The sequence below is a fragment of the Chanodichthys erythropterus genome, chromosome 1 (assembly GCF_024489055.1).
Source record: "Chanodichthys erythropterus isolate Z2021 chromosome 1, ASM2448905v1, whole genome shotgun sequence".
Taxonomy (NCBI): Eukaryota; Metazoa; Chordata; class Actinopteri; order Cypriniformes; family Xenocyprididae; genus Chanodichthys; species Chanodichthys erythropterus.
In genome coordinates, this window is record NC_090221.1 from 14,217,542 (window position 1) to 14,243,426 (window position 25,885).

The 25,885-nt window shown below is 39.7% G+C and overlaps 1 protein-coding gene across 4 annotated transcripts in view; it reads right to left on the reverse strand.

The window, feature by feature from the left end:
• The window catches only part of pcdh19 (protocadherin 19), a 58,333-nt gene extending 37,596 nt beyond the window's left edge, over window positions 1–20,737 (reverse strand). The window contains exons 1-2 of one of the 4 annotated variants that reach the window (XM_067380905.1): window positions 18,549–20,737; window positions 15,095–15,209 (exon numbers count right to left, since the gene is read on the reverse strand). In XM_067380905.1, coding sequence (XP_067237006.1) covers window positions 15,095–15,209; window positions 18,549–20,695 — 2,262 coding nt within the window. In that variant the 5' untranslated portion in view covers window positions 20,696–20,737. Of the gene's footprint in view, window positions 1–14,881; window positions 15,228–18,548 lie in introns of all 4 variants that reach the window. The other 3 variants (XM_067380890.1, XM_067380897.1, XM_067380881.1) reach the window with 3 other exon arrangements.
• Window positions 20,738–25,885: the final 5,148 nt, after the last annotated feature.

Below are 25,885 nucleotides of genomic sequence, written 5' to 3' on the forward strand. Positions count from 1 at the left end.
AGTAGGTCTTAATAGGATATCTGTTTTGTTAATGTTAATCAAACAATTGTGGAATCGGAAAAAGTTGAATGTATATATTTTTCCTATAAGATAAGGGTTTTGACTTGGTTTGTACCAAATTTGGTGGTATTGCCAGGGATTTTAAGGAATGGTTGCTAGATGATCGATAAAAAACTCGATTTTCCTTAAAATAACTGATTTTTCTCAGTCATTTTTTGTCAGATTCCAACAAATCATACATCATTTTGAATGTTTTTTTTTTTTTTTTTTTTTTTTTATGGAATGTGAGAATAAATTTGAGAATGAGAGATAAATTGCTCATTGTGACTCATTTTGCCAGCATGGGTCACATATTTTGCTCTGTTTTTCCAGCAAAAAAAAAACAACAACAACAAAAACAACCCAAAACCACTGTAATAAAAGACTGCAAAGATGCAAAAACCATTCCTCCAAGCTCCCCCTTTTGCACTTTACCACCTTGTACGTGCTGCTGGATGACAGGCGTAATAGTGGCTGGGCACTCCCGCAATGCCCTAATGGACAGATGGGTGGATAAAAACTCCACTGTAATCATAACAAGCTTGACCCAATCAGCATAATTCATGATGCAATACTATAAGAGTAGTTAGCACACTGGACACATCTGCTCCTAATATTTGAAATGGCCTTTTTTAGCAGCTGTCAGCATCGGGATCGAGAGCAATGCTTTACCTTGCCACACATCAGTGGCTCATCTGTAGACCAATGAGCAGATGTTAATCAGGGTGCTGACAGTCTGCCATCACCACTCCACAGCAACGTCCCTTCACACCATTGCGCTGTGCATTACACGAGGGACTGCTGACAGATATGGGCCTAATTCAAGCATACATTTCTTTGGATTTTCAATTAGCAATTTGCTTCAAAACCTTCTCTCAACTACACTTCGGCACCTATTTAACACCCTTCCCTACACTCCTTTAACACTGTACAAACAAATAAACCCGCAGAAGCAGCAACCCACTTTACATGCGTGCTGACAGGCTCACACCCTTGTTTTACATTACCACATCCTGGTGCCTGACCGCATATGTACGCACACACACTTTCATAAGTTGGCCATTAGGGGTGGTACTCTGCTCCAGCTCCCAGAGAGAGCAGAGCAGCTTGTGGGCTTGCTGTGGCGAGGAGGGCCAGATGCTGCGGGCTTGACCCCATGCCGCCACAGCAGCTGAAACACACCAGGATTATCTGTACTGACTTTCTTTAATTTAATTTGTATTAGACCATCTTTAGGGCCAAACAGGTTTAGGGGGAGGAGAGCATGGAAAGGGGGTTGTGGACCAAAAATAAACAAAAAAAACAACAGCATACGGATGGCACATCACCCCCACAGTGCTTCAAACATCTGCATTCATGCTGTTAAAGATCAGATTGGTATTTGGCATTGTGCCAGTATAACGACAGTAATAGCACACCTTTTGTCACACTATTGTCACCAAGACTTCCTCGAAATAAAGAGCTGAAGTCATTTGGCTTGCGCCAAAAACAATACGTGGTAATTGTCTCTTATCAAAGACATCAGGGTGCATTCGTGTGCATGCATACGTGGGTGTGCTTGTGTATTTTTGCTTGAGCAAAGCGGTTTTCGGAGGCTCAGTGTGTGTCTGTACAGATTCAAATTGTGTTAGTTTGTCTTTGTGTCAGAGCAGTGGCGAACCATTTCATTCATCTCTTGTTATTTGGCTCCTCCTGATTAGCAACCAATTTCATTCCTTGCAGGCTGATAAAAAATGTGATATCCTATAGAGTTGGACTCTTTTTATTTATTCAGAGGGTTCCAACTGTGGCCTTTCTATTTAATCTACATACATGATGTTTTTTCAAAAGCAAAGCGGTGAAATCCCTCTACAGTTTTAAGCTTCAAAACCCAATACTTAACTGGGATTCAAGCTAAGCTTGGGCGAAAATGGTTCCCCCTCCGTATGCGCAGCGTGGCTGTATCTCTAATTTAACATTTTAATGCCACTCTCCGGAGAAAGTCGTAGCCATTTTGCATGAGGAGCCACGGGATTCTCATTTTGTTTTTGTTCAGGTGGCAGGCTTGTTGATTGAAGCTATCGTGCACTAAAAAAGCAAAGCAATGCCACACACATGCACACATGCAGCGGCTGCTAGGGAAGAAAAAAAACAACAACATCAGTGCAGCATAGACAGATCAAGAGTGCGAACATCTATAAAAAGATAGTACTGCTGGAGAGTGTCAAAGTGGAGAAGAGTTAATCTTCCTCTGTTTTGATGGCAAGTGAAATAATTGGGCTCTCTTACACTCATTACATGAGAATAATGCCAACCTAAGAGTTCTCCAGCAGCTCCAATTTTGTTCAGTTCAAGCTTTGAAAAATAGCACTTCCCCTGATTAGCAGAAACAGAGAAGATCTGACACCTGGGGGTCCTGGGCTCTAGGTTAATAACCAATTTAAGACATTTTTTGAAAATGATTCTTTAAAATGGGGTTGTAACATCTACAGTGGGAATTTGATGGGGATTTTAGATGCTTTCCCTCAGGTAATTATTGACACAAAATATGCTGTTTTGTTCTTGGACTGAATTTGTCTTCTAAATCCTTGTGTTGTCTGAAAATACTCCACATATCCATCCCAGTTTTATGCCAACAAACTGCCCTAATATGGAAAGTGAAGCTGATTTTTACATTTAATGACTCAAATCCTTGTTATTCTCTCTATTATTATCATTATAATTATCACAATCAACTGTCTACCTTTTATAGATGTCCATACTGAGAGTGTAGTTTGACAAACCTGCCAAGACTGGCAAACAGCCCCTCAGATAAATGCGGCATAATTACTGTCCTGGTTAACAGGCCCGCTTTAATAGAGATCATTAGTTAGACTAGAGACGAGGTCAGCCTAAACAATATGGGGTATCGGTTTTGAAGAGAGAGAGCATTTATCTCTCCTTTTGTTCCTTCACAACCAATATGTAGTGATTTTTGAAATGGATTTCTCGTATATTGCTAGATTTGCTAATTAAAACGTGTACAGATCGGCGCGGTTGGATTCTTTGTTAATTAACACCCAGAAAGTAACTTTAAGGTGAATTCAGAAAGAAAGAGCCAAGTGACGTCCCTCTCCCGGTGGAGAACAGATGCTCTCGGGAGCATGCAGATAATAGGAGGTTAAAAAGGTGTCACCTTGTAAACAAGAATCTACAAACACACACACCTCTATTTTTGCATCGCTCCCTTAGTGATTGTCTCCCCACTGGATACTCGCTTTTCTAGACCAAAAAAGGTTGTGCTCTCTGTGCCTTTGCCCCTGCGGAGTCCTATTTCTCTCACTCTTCACCCCCGTGAGACACATGGGAGCCTCTCGCTTTCATGCAATTTCAAACAACACATATCATGACGTGCTGGATAAGTGCTTGTTGCCCTAGCAGCCCTGAAAGTGAGACAGGCAAAAAAAAAAAAAAAAAAAAACAGAACTTAATTTATTGAGCTTTAAACAAACAAGCTCAATTTGGATACATTCGCATTTTGCTCTGTGCCTTGCTGCTGCAAAATAAAAAAAAGAAAAAGTAGATAAATAATTCAAGTAATGACAACCGCAGCCTTTGTTCACCAACTTCCTTTCAGATCTAAGAGTTATCTACTTTACAAATGCTTGTTTTGTGGTGTTGTATCAAGCAAGTAAATAAAACTTCCAGCTGTCTTGCCATCGTTCCGAATAAGAATTGTATCCAAGTGAAAACTGAAAGGCTGTACATATGCAATCCTGTCAATCCACTTCCTGTAGATAAATAAATAAATATAGCCATAGCTAAACAGCTGTGTCTGGGATTATGAAAAGGATTTTTTTTTTTTTTTTTTTTTTTCCCTAAATGCAGCTTTTATGGTTGTATTTTGTTGCCTTACTATTTACAAATGAATGTAAAGGTTTAATTAATAATAAATAAATGTCTATAACAAAATTAACACATTCATTTTTCATTCATTTTACCAATTCTTATGAATATGACCTTCTTAAGAGTTAGTTAAAGGGATAGTTAATCAAAAACTGGAAATTTTGTCATCATTTACTCCCCCTTCATGTTCCTTTCTTTCTTCTGGCACACAAAAGAAGATATTTTGCAAAAATGTCTATGTTTTTTAGTCCAAAGAATGGATGTGGGGTTTCTTTTTGTATGGACAAACAAAAACATTAAAACATTCTTTAAAATATCATCTTTTTAGGAGTTTTTAAATCATTCCTTAAAACTTAGTTGTTTCATGTAACATTTAAAACAATGCTAGTGTAGTATTATTACCATTATTGACTATTATCTGTTTTTTCACAGAAGAAAGAAAGTCATACAGGATGGAACGACATGAGGGTGATGAAATTATTTTTAGCTGTACTATACCTTTAGGAATTAGAAATAGAGTCAAATATGAATGTCTAATTAGTAACACAGATATAAAACATGTCCTACTGATTTTCAAGAAGCTAGACTATAGGCTGTGACCTTTGGGAGATGGAATTACAGAATATTTAGAAAAAGTTATCAAACTGAAAACTGCTTTACGCTTCCTAACATGCTGTTTTCCTGCCTTTGGAATTAATAGCTTACTACTGCTTGTTTTACTCATTTACTCCAACAATATACGATCTCAGTACTTTCTGCTTGCTTATACGTGTATTCTGGTGACACATGATCGCTAATAAATGGCCACATTATCTGACTGTAACCAGTTTCATATATACACTTTTTTTGGAAGTCACTGGGAAGTGTTGAGGGAAGCACTGATAAGCAGCTCTTATCCTTTTAAGACTGCCCCTTAATCCGACAGAGGGGAAGCTGCAGCTTTAAGAGATTTAGTCTGGATTATTGCTAGTCGTCCAAATTAAACCAAAAGTCAGCTTTCTGTGGTTGCTCATGCAACCTACAGCCCACCACAGCACTGCGACTGGAGCATTATAATTAGAAACACTCCCTGTCTCTCTTTCTTTCCCTATCCAGCCCAGTAAGCAGCACCCAGGTAGCACCTCTTTACTATCTCTGAGCAGTTGTCTGCCCATGGTCTCAATTTCTCCATCCTGGAAGCTCGTTCCTTCTAGCGGCTAAACCTCAGGCATTCCTCTGAACTAGGGTGAGTTGTCTCGGGCACAACCAATCTGGTCTTAAGCCTGTAGAGTAATCATTATTAAGACACGAGAGAGTCTGAGAGTCTCTCCGACGTCCCCTAATCTGTCAGCCAGGCTTGTCTGTGGTGCATTAGCACGCCTATAAAACATGCTCAGGGCTGCAGGGCTATCGATGGCAGGAAGGGCTCGCTAGTACCTGTGTTCTATCTAATGGCGAGCGATGTTTTGAAGTAACTAAATCAGCAGAGGCCATAAAATATGAAAATACCATAAAGCAAACACTGTCAGCAAGAGCCCAGAGCTACATTGTCAAGCTACCTCCCTGCACCTTCGTATTTCAGGACACGACATAAAAATAGACCACAATAACAATTAATCACGCTCTGTGGGGAGAAGCTAAGAACCCCTGAGAGAAAACTGTCTCTCTCCATTTGTTATATGAAACACCCAAGACATAATAAACAAGAGACCAACAGAGAATAACACCCCTCCGCACCATACACCACCCCCTCGGGCGATATTTATGACAGATCAACTCGTGCATTCGGGGGCGTCTTTGTGGGCTTTTGTCGCTATAACGGGCTCTGTCGGTTCGCTTTAGGCTAACGACGTCTCAAAAGTTGGGGCCGCCGAACACAGGTCTTTAAAGTGACCTGCTACCCCCAAGGACAAATTAAGCCCTTATCATTACAGCAGAGAAGCAAGACTCGTCAACCCTATGCAATTCCAGTCTCACATTCTTCATCATTCTTTCTTTCAGAGCAGCTGTCTTGTCAGAATGTGGTTAGAGAGGCTGCAGCCCATGCTGAGAGCACAGCGCCCAGAAACAGAGCAGCAAATCAGAACACACCGATCTCATTCATTAACTTTGGCTCTCTGGCTGCAGGACATCAAACGCTGGACGTGACAAGAGAGTCAAAGCAAACCTCCATTGTGTCTTGTGGAGTGGTCTCCCCCCCCAAAAAAGGCAGCTTTAAATCGTTTTTGCTTTTTCTGTTGCATCATAGACATTCAATTTCAGGAGCTTTTCACTAGCAGATGTTTATTTTGGTAAGTTGGGTTTTCTAGCACTTTTGACTCTGCATGTCTCAGGCTTTCAGGTAAAATAATATAAAAAAAACCCTAGAAACAGCAAATCGTGTCAGTGAAGTAGGCCTACTGGAATCCCATTTATGCAGGAGGCTTGAGCAATCAAAATGCAAAACAGGATCAAACCTTTCCAACCCCTCGAAAAACAAACAAGCCAGAGGAAAATTCTCACAGCATCTTGCCAATACCATCAACATATTTCTCAGTAAACTTGAACTTTGTTTCCAAAATTCTCATTGGCCTGTGTCAAGGCTTTCATTTACTCACCCTCATGACTTTCCTTCAAAGAAAAGAAGTTGTACGGGTTTGGAACGACATGAGGGTGAGTAAATGATGACACAATTTTCCTCTTCGGGTGAAATATCCCTTTAAGACAACACAAAGAACAGCCAGAAGCGGTATGGAGGAAGAGGGGAATATTGAAGTCTTTGAAAGAAAGTCAAGGGGGAATGGGCGATAGCAACGACTGGAGTGGCTAAGGCCCCTGGAAGGATGAACCTGGTCATAGCCCATTAGGAAAGACGTGAGCGGGTGCTACAGCTCATTACATGCTCTGCCTCCTGTTCTATGGCTGAACAATGCACAATTATGTTGGCCTGCTGTTTTCTCAGCGCTGCAGCTATACAGCAGCCTGCCTGCCAACAATCTCGCTGTTCATTAAACCACCTCAACACACACTCAGCACACCCTGCCTACTAGACAAATAACCCGGTTGCCAATAGACCCACAAAGGGGCTGGTTATTCTTACTCTTGTAAACCCAGTGAATGCAGAAATTAATCTCAGCCAATATATGGTACACATTCTCTCAAGAAAGTCTTTTTTTCCCTTTCATAAATATAATAGCAGCGAGGAATAAGGGTGGGTTCTTGATATGTAATTGACTCGATACATCAGAAGTTTGTATTAGGCGCAGAAAAGTGAGGCAAGCACAGATCAATACATAAACAATTACGTTCTGAAATTAATCTGTGAAAATAAATGTGCAAAAACCAACCAAAAAGGCAATATAACACATTCTTACAAACGGCACAAGGCTTTTGTAACACGGAACACTGGAGATAAAAGTGCTGTTAAGGTAAACTTTCTTTCTATCTATCTTTCATATATCCAACTTATGATAATGAATGCAGTTCCTGGCACTGAGAGAACAATTTAAAGTGAAGGTGAAGAAACAAATTCAGTTCAAAGGTTGTGTTTGTATGAGATTTTAGCTGGGAAATCAAAATTTATAATGGCTATTCTTTTCTTTTTTTGTTTTGTTATAATGGCAAAGGAATATGCCTATACTTCCAAATGTGTTTTGTATCCTTTTCTACTGGGGTTATAGGGAACATCCTGTTAAACTCCAGAGTAACTGGCCACCAACTGACTGTGAACTGCAAATGAATAAGCTACATGTTGCTTAAGATCATGTTCTGTAAAAGCACTTTCCACCTCTGTACTTGGGCATATTTATAGCATCCCACTTTCAGATGATTCAGACATTTATACGGTAATGCAAATTACTGATCGTGAAAAAACAGAGAGTTAAATAGATATTCAATTTCCCTAAAAGGTCTATCCATGTGCAGATCCCTTGGTAGTTTAATTGGCAAGTAGGTATAAAATATTTGGAAGGACATCTGCTCTCACAAATCTGATAGTTTGCAGATACACATAAATCCCACCAGTTTGAATTGCACCCGCTAGGATTTTCTTGTATTTTCTTTTGTGTTCTCCGTTTGAACACATGTCAGTGCACTACACATGTAACTGTGAACATTGCATGCAGTCTGCAAGTTAAAATAAGCAAACAATGGTGTGCCTTGTCCATATAATTTAACGAATCCACTAGTATTCTGATAAACCATGTAGAAAGTTGTCTGTTCGTCATTCCCTGTGGCAATGCCTTGTGTTAGAGAATGTAGGCCGACCTTTCCCATCCTATTAATTTAACCACAGGCATTTTCAGTGCTGGCAGCTAAATCTGTGTTAATGAGAGATGAGGCTAAGAGAGAGAGAAAATCATTTATAAAGTTATTTTCCTCTCTTGTGGGTCTCAACTGTATCTGTATCTGGCCAGCTACTTATCCATCAGAAGTCCTTTTTCACAGGTTCCATCTTGTCGCCCTGATCTAAGCGATATCACACATTAAGTGTTACTTCGCAAAAGTGTGAAAAAATTCTGTTCTTCTTCAACTGTTTTTCTTTCTTTCTATTTTTTATGAAAAGTGATTTCAAAGTTAACCTTCTAAGAGAATATCAAAATTCCAAACATGAATGGCTATAAAAGATGCTGTCATAACCATTCCAAAGAATCCAAGTAAAGCTCTGTAAATTATGTAACAGTCAATTCTGGTTCTAGTAAATTTTGTGTTCTCATAAGCATGTATCACCAGGGTAATTTTAAATTGCTACTATATTCTGAAAGTAATATTTTAACACAGGGGTGGTTTCTTCATTAGGGCAATTGGGCGACGCACCACCAAAAGTGAGAAAAGGACGCATTTTTCAATCACATTAAACCACAGAGTTACGCTAGCTATCACTGCTAGGCTGTTTGTTCTGCCTCTGGATGTAGTCCAATCAGCGTCGAGTCACGCTCTGTGGAGTACCGCCTCTTTTTGGGCATTTCAGTCTGGCGGAGATTTGCCCCGAGTGCTCCCATAGACTTCCATTCAAAAAACTTTTTTTTCGAACTGCAGGCACTGCAATGCTATCTCTATGGGTTCCGGGAGGGCTCGCACTAACGTGCTTTCGTCATCATACGTAACCTTAACTTGTGCTGCGATTGGTGGAAACGATATCTCTATTAATATTTTTTTTAAGCTGAAGTGACATCCAATAATTTCCTCAGTGCATAACTTACATTTCACAGACATATTCTCCATCTGTAAATATTAGAAAGTCGAGAAAATATTTCCATTTTGCAGTCAGGCTTGGACGAGCTTCAGCAAGCACAAACTTCCGTGAACGAGCGCCGCCGCGCGCATGCGCGCCAAACAGACGGAGTTCAATCTGAGTAAAATACATTTTGTTAAAAATATTTGTTGTTGAAAATGTGTTTTTGTTTTTTTGGCGAACATAATAATTATGCCATATGTAGAATTTTGAACCTACAACTAAGTGTATTTGTACGATAGCAGTAACTGTGTAAAGTGACTGTTGTAGAGTAATCAAAATAGCCTAATTAGTCTGTTCTTTTGTTTTTATTTAATTTCATTTTTAGTTGAGTGTATTTAACTTCTACTATAAAAAACATTTAAAATTTTAGAATATAGCCTAGGCCTAATGTGATTTGACCCCTTTTTTGCACATAATATAGCATATAGTACAAGGTTACATTCATGTTTGTTTTTATAGCCTTCAATATGAACACTGTTTCAAGGACAATATTGGGCAGGATGTGAAATAACAGTTTTTTTTAATTAAATACAGATTTTTTTTTTTTTTTAGATCCCAGCCCTATGGCATGCTTTAAATACTGAATTTTCCCTGTTTTAGATAAGCAGTATTGATACATTATTATATCACTTGTTAAATGGTTATTCAACAATTAGCCTATTCATTCCTGCATTTCTAATTTTTATTTTTTTTTGCGCCCCCCAAAAATGTTTTGCACCAGCCGCCACTGTTTTAACGCATGAATCCTCTGATCTCTCTACAGGTTGTTTCATGATAACTGATCTAAACTTCAAAAAATAACTTTCATAGAGATGGCTGAACCAAAAATTTTGTTTGAATGTACAAGAAGTTTTGTCTTCCATGTCTGTTTTTAACGTGTGTCACTTTGCAAATGTTCTCATATTAGGGTGCTTTTTTGCTCTTCATTCTCTCACTCTCTCCTTTTTCTTTTTTTTTTAAACATTGTCAGCTTTTTGTCCTAAATGTTTGAGAGCGGACATCAAATGAGAGTGCTTATGTCAGCTCATGACTGGAGTCACAAAGATAGCATTAGGGGTTTTTCTCATTCCAGATGAGGCAAAGAATGCCTCATCTGCGGGCTACAGTAAGGCGGTTTAAAGAGAATGCATTTGCTTGACTATATTTCTCTAATAATGTCTCACTAGAACGTCAGAGTTCAGCGAATGGTTGAACATTCGTACTATAATGGAACTGTGGCCCTTTTATTAGATCCAGAAATGTTCCTGTTAGTAGGCGACTCTTGAAGGCAGAATGCCAGCAGAGTCTGTGGCTTACAAATATAACCTTTGAAAACTGCCATCTTCATCTGCCAGAATGCAATCAGAACGCATCGCAAGGTACTTGAGATAAGGCACATCTCTCACTTCCTTATCCCTTTTCTTCCTGCTCTGTCTCTCGTACTGTCTATTTTTCTCTTTGGCACATAAAGAAAAAGAAAGAACAGGAGAACTCAAGTTGATAACAAATATTTCATGTTTAGGCAGTCTGTATAGCTGACAGTCTGTTGTTTTTCAGCATTTCTTTCATTCATTTCTTTCTTTCTGTTTACTAATTCCCCACCTAATTGAAAGTGGCTAAATCCAAGTTCTTCATCAGAGCAGCCCAGTTCAGTGGAGCCTTTCTGAAAGCCCTTCAGGGAGGCAACATGCTGTGGCCTTTACCTTATCGTGTATGGGATTTAGAATGATTAATTGGCTTAGTCTGACAAAAGTCAGAGAAACACAAAACCCCAGCGGTTCAGTTAAGTCAAAACATTTTCAAAACCCTGACCTGAAAGATGAAACAAATGATTTTTAAAAAGCCATTTTGTTTTACAAAACAACCTAATGATGGAGAAGAAATTAAAATTCTTGCATGACTTTTCAGGAATGCGAGGCTATTGTGATCCGACAAACAATAAAATACAACGGACAGCTCTGGTATAATTTTGAGGGTTTGGCAAACAAAAAGTTCTCCAACAAAGGTTTAACTACACTAATAGTGGCTAATGTATTCAACAACCACTCTTTCAGAAGATAGAGTCTAAGCATGGCATGACATTGCTTTGTATACTCGAGAATGAGTCTTGCGCAGAGAAGCCTTATTGTGAAGTGCATGCTGGATATGCAACTGATTAGTTTGACACCCTGGAGAATAGGGCTAACATAGCATAACACAAAGTGAATGCATGCATAGCTTTGCTTCATTATAATGAAAAGACAAATATCATAATTATGTCTGCATCACCATATATGTAATTAATCTAATCAAATGTAAAGATCCTTATTGACAGGCTTATCTCAAATATTAAAATGTGTCTGAGTACCATATGCTAGCAGTGGGATTTATGAGCTAATTTCTTCGGTAACAGAATGCTAGCATCTGGACGAACAGTACTTAAATTATTGTTCCAAAACCAGAGACAGGCATTCTCCAGCAGAAACTCTGACAGTGGTACTAGTAAAATAAAACAAATATTGAGTTTTCTTTTTCACACTCTCTTTAAAACATTCATCTTTTTTAGGGAACTATAGTACATGAAATAGCAGGACGCGTTCTCCAAGCACTAAGGCAAAGCAGATCAATACTTGGTAGATTTTTAGCTTATTATCAGTGTCATGGATGGAGAGAAGCCTCATTTTAGTTTGAGCAGACTATCATGTGTGCTTATGCTGCAAGATTCATTACTGATCTTGTACTGAGCCACATCTCTACTGCGGCCTGAACCTTATTTTGGAGACAACCACAGACAGGTTAACCACATGGCTTTCTAAAAACAATGTGACTCCTCAGAGACTGGGACCACAGAACCATCTCCAGAGAGTCAGCATCATAAACACAGAGCTTTGCTGGAGCCCTGAGATACAAATTGCTATTATCACTATATACTGTATATATATAATACATATTATCCTCTATCATGCTCTACCCTCATGTTACTGCCTTATTAGAAGTCATTGTATTCCTCATTTGTAAGTCACTTTGGATAATCAGCCTTGTTATGTGCGTTGTTCAATGGTGGCCTTATTCTGTACCACAAGTATATCTGCCACTGCTGTTGTGTTGTGCTCTGCATGTCCACAAAAAAGCACACTATCGATAGCATCAGTATGCATCTACTATCTAGATTATCAGATTAGTTTCATTATCAATAAGCCGACAGTGTGTAATTTTAATTAAAACTATGCAATATGTCTTCCCTTGCAGAAAGAAAATTGGCATAGCACTCTTCCAAACATGCATTTTCAGAGTATAAGCTCCAACTGGGACTGTCAAGTAAACAAACAAACCACATCTCAAAATCTTATCTGAATCACAAAATGCTGGAAAACAGCCCTCAGGCCTTGATATTTCAGGGCAAGGAAATGCACGGTTAATCACAACTGTGTACCAACCAGTGTGTCCTCAGCGGACCTCTGGGAAACCCTGACTTGTAGAGTCAAATGCTTCCAAGCCCAGGCTCGTAATGCGTGACAGAGCTATTATCGGTCATTTCACAGCTGCAATGTTTGATTGTGCCCCACATAAATGGATGCGTAATTACACTGACAACATTTTTCATATACAGCATGTTGAATAGGGAGTCACTGTATTTTGCAAATGTCACACAGAAGGGGAAATGGATATGGGCGACTCTGTAGTCTGCTCATCCTCAGGGTCTGGTGGAGAAATATGCAGAAATGTGGTCAAAGAGATGTTTGTTAATGTCAGGTGGAGCGCCGCGCATGATGAAACCAGCATACAAATAAACCCATTCCTTTATCAGGCCAATCATTGGCCTATACGGAATTGGAAAATGTGTTATATGCCCAGACTTCTAACATTACACTCTAAAAAATGCTGGGTTGTTTTAACCCAAATTTGGGTCAAATATGGACAAACCCAACCGCTGGGTTAAAAAATGCATTTAAAAATTTAACCCAATGGGCACATATATATATACGCCGCCTCTCTTACTCTCTCTACTAGTGCTGCAGTGAAACAACAAAGCTTTGCTTTAGAGTTTATTGAACTATCACACTCAATCTACAGGCTTATTTAGCCCACACCACCCCCTTCCTTAATTCTTTGTCTTTTCATCAGTTGAGAAAAATAGATGTTCTTTAATCCTGCTGCTTAGGTAGTTTTATTAAAGGATTACGCTACCATGCCTAGCTACTACATTTGCCGTTACACTCCGTAATTCCCTTGTCCAGCCAGCGTGCAGCTTTAAGTCTTGCGTTAACCTCTGTGTAGTCTGAAGTACTAGATGATGGTATGTAGAGCTCTGTCTGTATGTTCCTTCATTCAAAAGCTGGATTTGAAATCCTCAATATTCAATATATCCTCAATTTTAGCTGAGCATCTAGTGACAGGTTCAGTATAGTAGTGCTATAACTGCATTCCATTGATTTTCTCAGGCTTTACAAACAATGAAAAGGGATAAATCAGCCAATCAATGAATTGGTGCAAATTTATCTTCTCTCATTTTGCCAGCAGTGAAACGTGTAACAAAAAAGGTGTCACTGTTTGTGTAACATCTGACAATTCAAACAGCCATTCCACTATAATTGACATTACAATATACAGTTGAGTGCTTACGTTTGAATGGCCTTTGCAAAATGTATACCAAATAAGCTATAAGGTCTTTTTTATTCAGTAGTACCAAATGACAAGTGATCCTCAACAGTGTACATCCCCTTATTTTTTAATGCATTATTTTGCCTTATTGAGCGTCAATGAATGTTGGCACCTTTTGTAATAATTGTGCAGGAGTCCCTCATCTTAAATGTGCAAAAGATTCTGGAAAGTCAAAAAACATGCAGTAGCTGGAGGTTTTTTAATTTTTCAGTGGCCAGCTTCATTACTCAGGACAAATCAGGGACTTATGCACACTTGTCACAAACATGCAAACAGTTGTTGATCATTGAGGAAGCTACACGCCATCATAAGAACCAAGAATCATCTGTGTACATTAAGTTTTATTAATTCATAATTTTTTTTTCTTGTGAAATAGATGTCAAAAAATATCTAGAATATCAGGACAGTACTAAAATGTTTATGATCTATCTTATTTTTCTAAATAATAAATTATTCTCTTAGAGAATCTGAATTTTTTTAGCATTAGAAAAATAAGATGTATCATAGTGTCTAGTTTTGAGGTCCTAAAGCAATTGGTTGATTACGTCACTGTTGACTACCCCTGCCATCAGGATAAAGCCTACTTATTGTGTAACTCTACAGCAAACTTTGCCTTTTCATTTCAAATGTCCACCACAAACCACTGCATGCCACCCATTAAGAACGAGAACTTAGGTGCGAATAGTTGTTTCGGCAATGATTGTTCTAAATGGTTGCACCTGAAATTACATGCAGCGCTGCCGATTAGCCAGGTCAGTGCATTTGGCAGATGTTCAGGCTACAGCTCTTTTGCTCAGCATGAAAAACAGAGAGCAGAAACAGAGGTGGCCAAATAATCCACTTTGGCAACTGTCCAACATTGGCTGGCTCACTTTTTTATAATAATTATACTTAGGTTTCCAACACCGACAAATAATGCAAACATGGATGGGTATGCAGGCTTAGTTAAAAGAAACCATATTTCAGTTTTCCAGTATTGTAGTGAAAAACAAACAAGAACAAAGCACCTGAGTGAAAGAAACCGCTAGCTATCAGTAAGCAAATTTAGCCTTTTTGACTAGGTTGGGTTAGCAGCCCTACGACGGATTTCCCTCGACCCCACCCTCCCTTGCCGCTGGTAGCCGTGGCAGGCTGAAGGATGGAGCAGACTGGAGCAAATCTCACCTCAGGCAGCGGCATGCCGTTGATGATGAGGTCAGGCTGCTGAGGGCCCTGCCCTGTGAAGGTATGGTGGTAGCCATGGTTGGGTGCAGCATTCCTGGAGTTCTGGTTCTCCACGTTGAGGAAGGTGCTCTCGGAGCGCCTGCAGCCCAGCGGCAGAGTCTGCTGGTGGTAGTCGAAGTAGTTGAGCGAAGAGGTGAGAGACGAACAACTCACCACATTCATCTTGTCAGTCTCCTCCACGTCCCGCGGCACCAGCCGGATGTCGTTCTTGCTCAGCTTCTTCTTCTTGCTGGACTTCTTCTGGTTGCCGTAGGAGTACTCCGCCACCCTGCGCAGGTACAAGAAACTGAACAGACTCAATAAAGCAGTGCTCTGCCTTCCTCACTGCACACACAGCCGGCACCAGGTCCTCGCCTGGCTCGGGCTGAGGTGCCAGATTCATATTCATTGGCGGCACAAGAGAGAGCGACGGCCACATTTGAGCGACCTCCGGCCGCCAATGGAGCCGACATCCCTCATTTGCTTGCATTTCCATGCTCGGCGATTCGACTTGTCACAAACACATACACAATGCAAACATGCTAAACCACAGAAGCACATACAGCAACAAATGATACTAAGCATCATAGCAAGTGTAAGCAATAATATTCAAAATTTAGCCCACATTCGTCTGCTTTTTTTTTTCGCTTGTGTTACAAAGAAGCCCACTGGCAGGTGGGTTGTGAATTTCAATTCTCTGAGCTACGCTCTGTGGCTACTGCTAACTTGATTTGAGGGTTTTGATTCTAATCACAGTAAATGAGAAACTTTGAGATCTTACCCCGAAGGATGCTTAAGTTGCAATCTAAACATAAACTTATGAGCTCATAAAGAGAGTTAGTGTAGTTTTTGTCTGAGCAATTCCCCACTGACCCCTCTCTCTTTTTTCCATAAGGATCATTACATTTTGTAGCCTGAAACAATCTTACACTTATTTCTTTTTGAGTCATTTGAAGGGCACACATTCATCGTAACATAAGACTTTAGCTTAATGGTACACTGACTCTGCCTGCACAACACAAAGCTCCTCTTTCTGTGCTTTTCATTTGGATTCAGCCTGTGTCTCCCTGCTTGTTACTTTTTTCTGGCTTGAAAAAATGATAACGGTGCAGGACCTTATCTTTTTAGGAGGCATCTATAGGCATTTTTTCCTCTGTGCGAGTTAAAGCACACATTAAAAAAAAAGTTAGGCAGTCCAAGTCATGTTTAATAACTGGTCGAAAAAATGTTGTCGATGGATTAGTAAATTTGTTTCTTTTGTTAAAAGATATTAAACTGCAAATATGTGAGAAGAGATTTAAAGTGGCTCTTTATATTTATGATGACGTTAATTATTAATATTATTATGAATATTTTTAGTTGTCTGTGTTGTTTTTCTTCTGGAAACTGCAACAGCATCAGGGTATTTTATTTAACTGTGTTAATAAACACATGTCTCTACGGTCTGTTTGGTCATACTGTATGTGTTTGGCTCTCGTCGCAGTGAATACAATCCAAAAAATCTCAGATGAGCCAGAAAGGAGAGTCAGTGAGCACAGCAGAAGAAAACCGTATCAAGCACTCTCACTAACCCCCTGTTGGGAGAGCTGAAAGCTTCCATCAGGTTTCTATCTGGAGAGGAAAATAAATGTTAACGACAGCAATCTAAACACAGGCCATCTCACGATCACGGCAAGGTATACATACTCTGCACGCCTAACCATCGAAATCACGATCTAGCCTTCTTCAGAATGTTCACTTGCATACATCTCTGTTAAAATGGATCATTTACTGTATGCTGCTGCATTACAAGACAGAAACATCAACAACAATTTAGGGTAAAATATGGTAATGGTTTCAGGTTAAATTTGCAAAAGCAATTTATATGGAAATGTTGAGTAGTAATGTAGCAGAGGGAAATCAACACAGTGGCCAATGTTACAGATTGATAAGTATTTATATTACAGTAGATTAACAAAATAATATTCTCCCCTACACACTATGTGTCAAAGACTATTACAGTTCTACAGTTGCATAATTTACCTTTTATGAGCATAATTGTTTTTGTGAAAGTGTAATTGTTGCCACAGCAACATTTAGTTACTATGCCCTTGCTCTTGTATTGTGATATAGTGACCTCTACGATCATAATATGTTGTCAACCCATAAACAAAATCTTTAAATGTGTTTTCTACTCAATATTTTGATTAGAGTAAATTTGATAGAGGACCTAAAGGTCATACAATTTAACCAATAATTTATGCAGGCGCCAGTCTCAGTGCAGATGGTGTGTATGAGGAAAGGCCTGTGCTTTCTTACATAGAATGCATCAGTTACCAAGTAAGAAAGGGTACGTATATAACAAGTTGATTGCGCCCTATCATTTAGCTTTTTTTTCTCTTGTTTACTTATTTCAGAGATGGCTTAGTGACAAAATCACTGTAAAAAAAAAAATAAAATAAAAAAATAAACCCACTAAACATTGGTTAAATTGCTACTTACATTAAGTATAAGCATTTTTCTACCACTTTGAATTGAATTATGAAAAACACAGTTGAACTGAAATGATAGAAATTCAAAATCGAGTACAAATGACACATTATACAAGTTGGAATGGTTGAAAACAAAGATGTTGTTAGAAGAAAATTATGACATGTTTGAGCATAAATATTTGTTTTGGTATTGCTATTGTATCTGCTATTTATTTACTACATGTTTTGTAATTTATTAAACTCATGTGAGGCTCTCATATACATCTTTATAATTGAGGAATAAAGAGAAATTGATTCAGCTTTGTAAGAAGAAATGTTTATGATAGTGTAAAAATAATAATCAGGATTAACAGCTGTAATTACTAAAATGATCTTCTGTTGTGCTTTTTTTCTGGCAGCAGCAGAGCAAGCTAGCAAGGCCTGAAGCGCATGCACAGTTGACGACGCAGCGCGTGCACAGCCAAGATACACATCAAACATGCTCTCCAATGCCTTAATCATTGTGTCATTCATTAATCCTTGTATGCTGATTGTTTTCTAGTACAAATATGATTATATGCAGGATAGTCAACTAGACCAGAGTGCGAATTATTGAAGGGTTGATGAAGTCTGACGCCACAAGTAAGGCCACAAGTAAATTATTTGTGTAGGCCTCTACATATTTTACAGATCTCGTATTTAATTCTTTCTTCTTCTTAAAACAACTATGAATTTCTGTCAGTAATTTTCAAAGCCAATTATTGGAGGTTTGTCTGTCTCGCGCACCAAAATTGTTCTTTGGCGCCCCTAGCACAGCTAACATTCAACTACTTAAAGATGTTTGAAATAAACAACCTTTTTTTGTTATTTACTTTTGAAAATAATCTATGGCTAAAGTGATGAACGGTTAATGTGATAAAACAAACAGTAGGCCTGCATTTAATATTAATATTTGTCCAATATTCCAAACTGCCCTAACGAAAACACTTCTAGCAACGTATTGTTGCTATGGTTACCACCTCAGGTAGCTATGCAGTTTCTGTTGGTGAGCGAGTGTTTAGCGCAATCTAACTTTTATGGTTAGGCCTTTTATTTCCCCTATAAGGTCAGTGAATAATTCGCACACTGAACTAGGTTGTGTGTAACTTAAAAGGATGTATCAAAAATTGTTGGGGTACCTGCAGTTGTATGTTCGGATTTCCTTGTTATCCCTTTTGCACTTGACTGCCACAAAGATCATTGTGACAAACAGGATGACTGCAATAGAACCCAGGGCAATGATGAAAATGAGAGAGAGGTTGACGGGTCCGATTTGCTCCTGTGCATTGAGATCAGGGGAGAGATAAATGACAATATAGGCAGAGGCAGATAGAGAAGTTTGGCCGTGGTCGTGCGCCACCACAGTTATTTGATAGGATGGTTTCGCGTTCTCCCCAAACGTCTTTGTGGTTCGCACCTCGCCGTTTATCTGGTCTATTTCAAAGTATGCCATGTCTCCTTCTGAAATCGAATACGTTAACCTTCCATTTTCCCCCTCGTCGTAATCATCAGCTTTTATTTGTGTAACCAAATAACCAACTCCAGCATTTTTAGGAATTGACACCTCCGCGGTGCCATTCACCAGGGGCGGGGTGGTCATTACAGGTGTGTTGTCATTTACATCCAGTACAACAATGCGCACGGTGGCGTTGCTGGTCAAAGGCGGATCTCCCCCATCCTTCGCAGAGACTTTAAACTCAAAGGTCCGCGTATCTTCGTGATTAAAAGCCCTAACGCCGTATATTTCGCCGTTTGAGTTCACAGTAACGTAAGATTCCACAGACATGCCCCGCACCTCCGATTTGATGATTTCATACGACACAGTGCCGTTCATGCCCAGGTCAGGGTCCCTGGCGGACACCGCCAGTAGAAACGCACCCGGGACGTTATTTTCTAGCACCATGGCTTGATAATGTGGCTTGGTGAAGTACGGGGGATTGTCGTTTTCATCCGTCACTTTCACTGCAAAAGATTTCGAGCTTCTCAGCGGGGGATATCCGCTGTCCTCGGCTAGAATGGTTAAATTGTACATGTCTCTCTGTTCCCTATCCAGACGGCCATCAACAAGTAAGGTGGAAAAGCTCTCAAACTCGTTGAGTCTAAAAGGCACATTGCCTTGCAGTCTGCACTGCACTTTTCCATTCGCTCCCGAATCGTTGTCCGAGACTCTCACCAGAGCTATTACATATCCGAGAGGAGCGTTTTCGCTCACCTCTACCATCTCGCTGTTTTCTGACAACAGTTTGATTTCTGGCGCGTTGTCGTTTATGTCGATTACATTAACAATCACTTTGCAGTGGGCAGGGATTGAATTTGGACCCAGATCTTTGGCTTGTACATCAATTTCGTGGACGTGCAATTCCTCGTGGTCCAAAACGCCGTTCACGGTGATTACGCCTGTTTTGGGGTCGATTTTAAACATTTGTTTGGTCAGGTTGGAGACGAAGTTTATGAACGAGTAGACCACCTCGCCATTGGTTCCCTCGTCTGGGTCCGTGGCGTTCAAGTCTATGACTAGAGTGTTAATGGGAGAATTCTCCAGCACGTTTACAGTGTATACTGGCTCATCGAAAACGGGGTTGTTATCGTTGGAGTCAATGACTTTGATGTTAAGTTGCACAGTCCCAGACTTTGGGGGGTCTCCACCATCCTCCGCTGTGAGTTCAAACGTGTAACGAGACTGCGTCTCTCTGTCTAAAGTCTTTTCCACCACAAGTTCTGCGATTTTGGACCCGTCTCCCCTCGTCTTAATCTCAAGACCGAAAATATCATTAGGGGTAATTGTGTACGTCTGGATGCCGTTGCTCCCCGAGTCCGGATCGCTTGCCCCCTCTAGGGGAAATCTGGTACCGGGAGCGGCATTTTCCGAGATTTCTATGTCAATGTGGTTGGTGGGGAAGCGGGGCGCGTTGTCGTTTACGTCGATAATCTCAATTTTAATCACGCAGATCTCCATCGAGTTCGACATCACCTCCAACGAAATAAAACACTTCGGTGTCTGCCGGCAAACAGCGTCCCGATCGATTTTTTGCTTTGTGATGAGCAGTCCGGCGGGGCTCAGATTAACCCATCGCGGCTCGGAATTGGAGATAACCCGTAAATAAGGCTGTCGGTTTCCCAGTGCAAAACCCGCAACTTTTGCGTCCGCCGTCACGTTGGCTATCTTTGTGCCTGGACGCAGCTCTTCTTCCACGGTGTATTTCAAATTGAAAACGGCACTGACTCCAGTCCAGCACAAGAGAAAGCACAATAACATTTGTACGAAATCCATGTCCTTGGAATGCATTATACCTGTTGATGTCTGTCTTCACACGCTCATTTGCATGATCTCTTATTAACATTTACATTCGGTGCGACGTAAAAAAAAAAAAAAGCTCCAATAAGTCAAACGAAAAAAAAAAAAAAAAAATCACAGTTTGGTAGATATCCTTTAAAATGAACCAAAATGTTTATATCTGCGATGATTCATCATTCATCTGACTTAATGATTACGCAGTTGATAACTTCCATTTACTTTATCGAAACCTTATCAGGCCACCCATGTCTTGTATTATTTTTGAAAAACATATGAAGAAAACTCGTGAATAATTCTTCATATAACGAATGTGAAAACATTGTGAACGAAAAACATGGCTTCAACATGAACATTTGCGTAGTTCAGGGTAACCGAGATGTAAACCGACCATTTTGAGCCAGTGAACGAAATATTCAAAACAAATGTAGGCTAAATGTCCGCTGGAAGGTCCTCAACTTATGAATGAACGAAAGGAAGGATCCAATTCAAAAATATTTGCTCTCGGTACCATGATTCGCGATGAACACTTGAAATTGAGTTAAAACATCGCTCATGCCTAATCAATCCATATAATGATGTGAAGTTAGGATGTCTCCTTGATCCGCATTTACGTCCATGCACATATCCAACTGAAACCACAGTGATTCCAATTTCAGAAGGAAAACAATCTCTGAAACTAGAAAACCAATATTATTAAAATATCAGTCCAGTCCACAATTCAGTGATATTCCCAGTCGAGCAAGAGGTGGGTGTCTTGTCCACCGAAGATTTCTCTCAACAAGCGTAAATTTCTTGTATGGAGGTATTTCATCTGGCTTTAGTCCAGAAAGAATGACACTAAATCCGAATAAAACACTGATAAAAGATAAGTGAAGAAAAATCAAGCATTTATAAGTGCAGCTGGGATCGTCTCGTCGTAATAAATGCGTCCGGTCTGAAATATCCAGCCTCTGGATGAAGCGAAATAGTTCTTGATATAGTTCTTAAATGTGGCTCACTGAGGTAAACGCACGGCGCTCATCCTCAGCGCATACTGTCGAATGCACAGCTCAGTGTCTCGCGCTCAGTCTCAGGACCCGCAATCCCCACAGCCAATCAGAGGTTACACTGGAGAGCTGGATTTGCTGGTGGGTGGGGCAAAACTACAGATATGAACTCGGCCAACTAGCTCTAGTTCATGCAACACACAGTGTATGTTACGCGTGCCAGTTATGTAGCAATTGATTTTCAGAAGGGTCAACTTTTTATGAGATATGTTACCGTGAGAAATTTTCGAGGAGCAATTAGTTGAGGTAGATAATGTCTTTTTAAACGCTAAAGTTCTTGTTTTGTATATGATATATATATATATATATATATATATATATATATATATATATATATATATATATATATATATATATATATATATACACCTAGTTCTATCAGCATTCTGAGCAGTTTTGAGATATTGAGCTTTTTGACGTTTTTGCATTCTATACTCCTTGTACTTTGTAGACAGAACCTTTTTGTTTCCAATATGTAGTATTTAATATTTACATTATTAAATTATTATTATTATTATTATTTTGTCTAATGTTTCGTCCGATAATAATCCTAACTGATGGCGCTCCAGTGGGCTGTTGTTGCTATGGTTTCCTCCACAATTTCTTTCCGCGATTTCCGTTCTCGATTAAACTTAGTTTTGCGATTTAAGTTAAACGATAATAAAATAACGATACAAATAAATAAATAATACTATGTGTATTCATCCAAAAGTTGACGATAATTATTCTCAAGCATAATTGAATGGATAGGTTTATACCTACCTAATCAGAATTAAAAAATAATCTATTTTAAATTTTCTTGACCTAAAACAATGTGTCCACTGGCAGGAAGGACCCTTTAGCATTCAGAATATCAAATGTATTGTTTGTCTAATTTTAGATCAGTCCGTATCCACATCATGACGCCCAACACGAGCCTGTTTAACTTACTTTCAGCAAATAGCTCGCGTTTTTACTAACTTGTCTGTACGAGATTCAGTAAGATGTAAAGGTGATGCACATGTTGCGCTAATAGTAGCTATGTTATTAATATTAATGACATACATGCATATGAATTTAAGAGCACCAAATCAACACAATAGTCGGGCTTGAAATTATAGCGTTTGTAGCGCTAATTACGAATCTTTCAGGGAGCTGCCTTTCGTTTCCATCACTGATGACGACCACAACATGTCAGTGACCCCCCCTCTCGGTCTCCCTCTCTCTCTTTGACACACATAGACCGAAAGAAATAGAGGCGCGCTCGGGCGTAACATGATATGAAATGCTATGAGACTGAAGGACAAATAATATTCATTAGTATTAGTAGAATTAGTTATTATAATTGATATCGCATTATTATTATTAATTATTATTTATTTTTGTCATTACTCAACATTCCTTGTCAATATTATATCGGTTATTACATAGGCCTTTTTTATATTATTTAAATTCCTCTGTATCTAGCTCATGAACGCACAAAGAGTCAGGAGTCATGCACACATGACAGCATGTTGAGGGTAAATCGTGTTTAAAGTCACAAGGCTGACACCTTGCGGCCGCCAAGAAAATAGTTTTTTTTTTTTTTTTTTTTTTTTTGTGACTGAATTTTCAACTTAATGCCTGAATGCTATATATAGGAGGATGACTGACCAGAGATATCTCTTATTTATTTGCCATACAGCCATGAAAGCTCTCAAGCAGTCATATTCATGAGCAAGCACAGATGTCATCATCTTTAAATATTCCAGTTCATGTTTGTTTCCAGCTTGAAATTCTTTAAGGGCAGCTGTCAAACCTGTTGCTGATGGTTGAACCCTGGCCAAAGCAAAATACTAAGATGTATTTTTACAGCTAGTTTATCATCTTGGTGTAGAAAGATCAAGAGTGACTGTTGTTTTGCCTCTAGCCTTTTAAAATGAGTGTGTTCCTTCAGTAAAACTCTGGAGGAAGGGTTATATGTGTGCAATGGACTGCATTGACAAGTTGTTTGTTATCTTACTTTCCTCACGCAAAACAAGCTCACATGTTTTGACATGCACCTTCACTTTTGACATCAAGGTTAATAGATTTAGCTGTTTTGTCAATGTCAACAAACACCAGAATGCATTATGAGTTTTCTTGCCATTATGCTCAAAAGGAAACCAAATTGTTGATTGATACCAAATGAAGATTTTTGTTGATAATTGTTGTGCAAAATTTCTTTCTTTCTGATTTCCTCCTTTCTTAGAATTCTCTTTGATATGACAACAGCATGTAGAGATTTTTATTCTGCAATAAGTGATGCATATAGATGGGGTTTTTAATCTTGCTGTGTTCTATTCATTGTAATGAAAGAGAAATGACCATCAAAGATGGAGTAGTTTCAGCTCAATGGTGAGAGACAGAATAAAATGGACCCTGCATCAAAAAAAGCAGCAACGGCTCTCGAATAAATAATAACATTGCATGGCAAACCAATGCTTTCCAGTTCTTGGAAATGGAGTAAAACGTTAGTTAGTTAGAAAGCGATCAAGAAGAGTGGGGGAATTTGTCTTTATATCTATCAAGCTGTCCAAATATATTTTCGTATATATAATGCTTTCTTAGCACTGTTGCTGCAGTGTTTTCGGCCCAGTACCCCTCTAACTGCTAGGACCCTTTGTGTGAATTGTTAAGTAAAGTAGCTCAAAGGTGCATACAGTCTGCAGTCCAAGCTACTTTGTGCAGCGGGAGCCACTCAATCATGCAGTGGTTTTGAACTTTTTAAGACACTTTTTTTGCTCCAAGCCTTGAGCCAACACTTTCCACAGTACATAGAGAATAACTGATTTGATGCTATATTTTGCTGCTAAAGCATGGCATACTTCTGTAGCCAGTCCCTTCTGCTCACTTTGAAAAGAATATCTGAGCTCGGCTGATATTTTGCTGCCTTATTACTCTTAGTGTGCAGCAGCCTACCTTATACTGAATAGCATGGGTGCTCACCGAGACTCAGATCTACAGGTGTTCTTTGGAAGACAGAGAGAGAGAGAGAGAGGGGAAGGAAAGAGCATGATTTATTCGATTTTAGACAAGATGGAGGCTCTTTCTTTGGCTGGATGTGGCTACAAAGAGGACTACTCCATTATTGTCTTCATCTTAGGGTTTTTCAGGCATTTGATTTCCTCTAATGATTGTGGCTGGAAGCAGACAGCAATATGACTGACAAGCCCATCTTCAGTGTAGCCATGTCCTGCTATCTGTGCCTTGATACATTGTGTTAAAACATCCTCTCTCCATCTGAGCCCCCCTGTGAAGCTGGGAGGGCTCTGTTGCATCAGTGATGGAGCTCTCAATATTTAAATGCTTGTTGTTTGTCTCTTGGTAAAGTGTAGTGACAAAGGGCAGTTTTTTTTTAATTTACATTTATTTAAGAGATTTGAATTATAAATTATTAATTTTTAGCACATTGTTTGTGTTTGTATCTAAATATTTTACTTTGGTTTCATATGCATGGATTTATTAGTAGATTGAGAGCACTATTACCATCTGGTCCTACTCGACCCGCTCCAAAGCGGGACTCAAACCGGAGTCTCCACTATGGGAGGCGGGCAAACTAACAAGAACGCAGCCACTAAAGTTAGTCACTATTGTGCTTCTTAAGGCCAGGGGAGTGAGGTTTACTTACTAGCTTGCTTCCGTTACACTCACCCCCCTAATCCCCACTTCCACCCAGGTCACGGCACCAAATGTAACTGTTCCTACTCAACCCGCTTGGAGCAGAACTCAAACCGACGTCTCTGGTATGGGAGGTGGGCACTCACACAAGGACGCTAAAGGCCGAAGCCTCTAGCGGCAGTCACTAGTGCACCTCTTGAGGCCAGAAGAGTGAGATTTACTCGCACAGCTCTTACTGGCTTGCTTCCATTACACTCACCCTCCAAACCTCACTCCCACCCAGGTCACGGCACCAAATGTAACCGGTCCTACTCAACCCCCTCTGACCAGGACTCGAACCGGCGTCTCCGGTATGGGAGACGGGCCCGCTAAAAAGGATGCTAAAGACTGCAGCCTCTAGCGGCAGTCACGAGTGCATCTCTTGAGGCCAGGGGAGTGAGGTTTACTCGCACAGCTCTACTAGCTTGCTTCTGGTAAACTCAACCCCCTAAACCTCACTACCATCCAGGTCACGGCA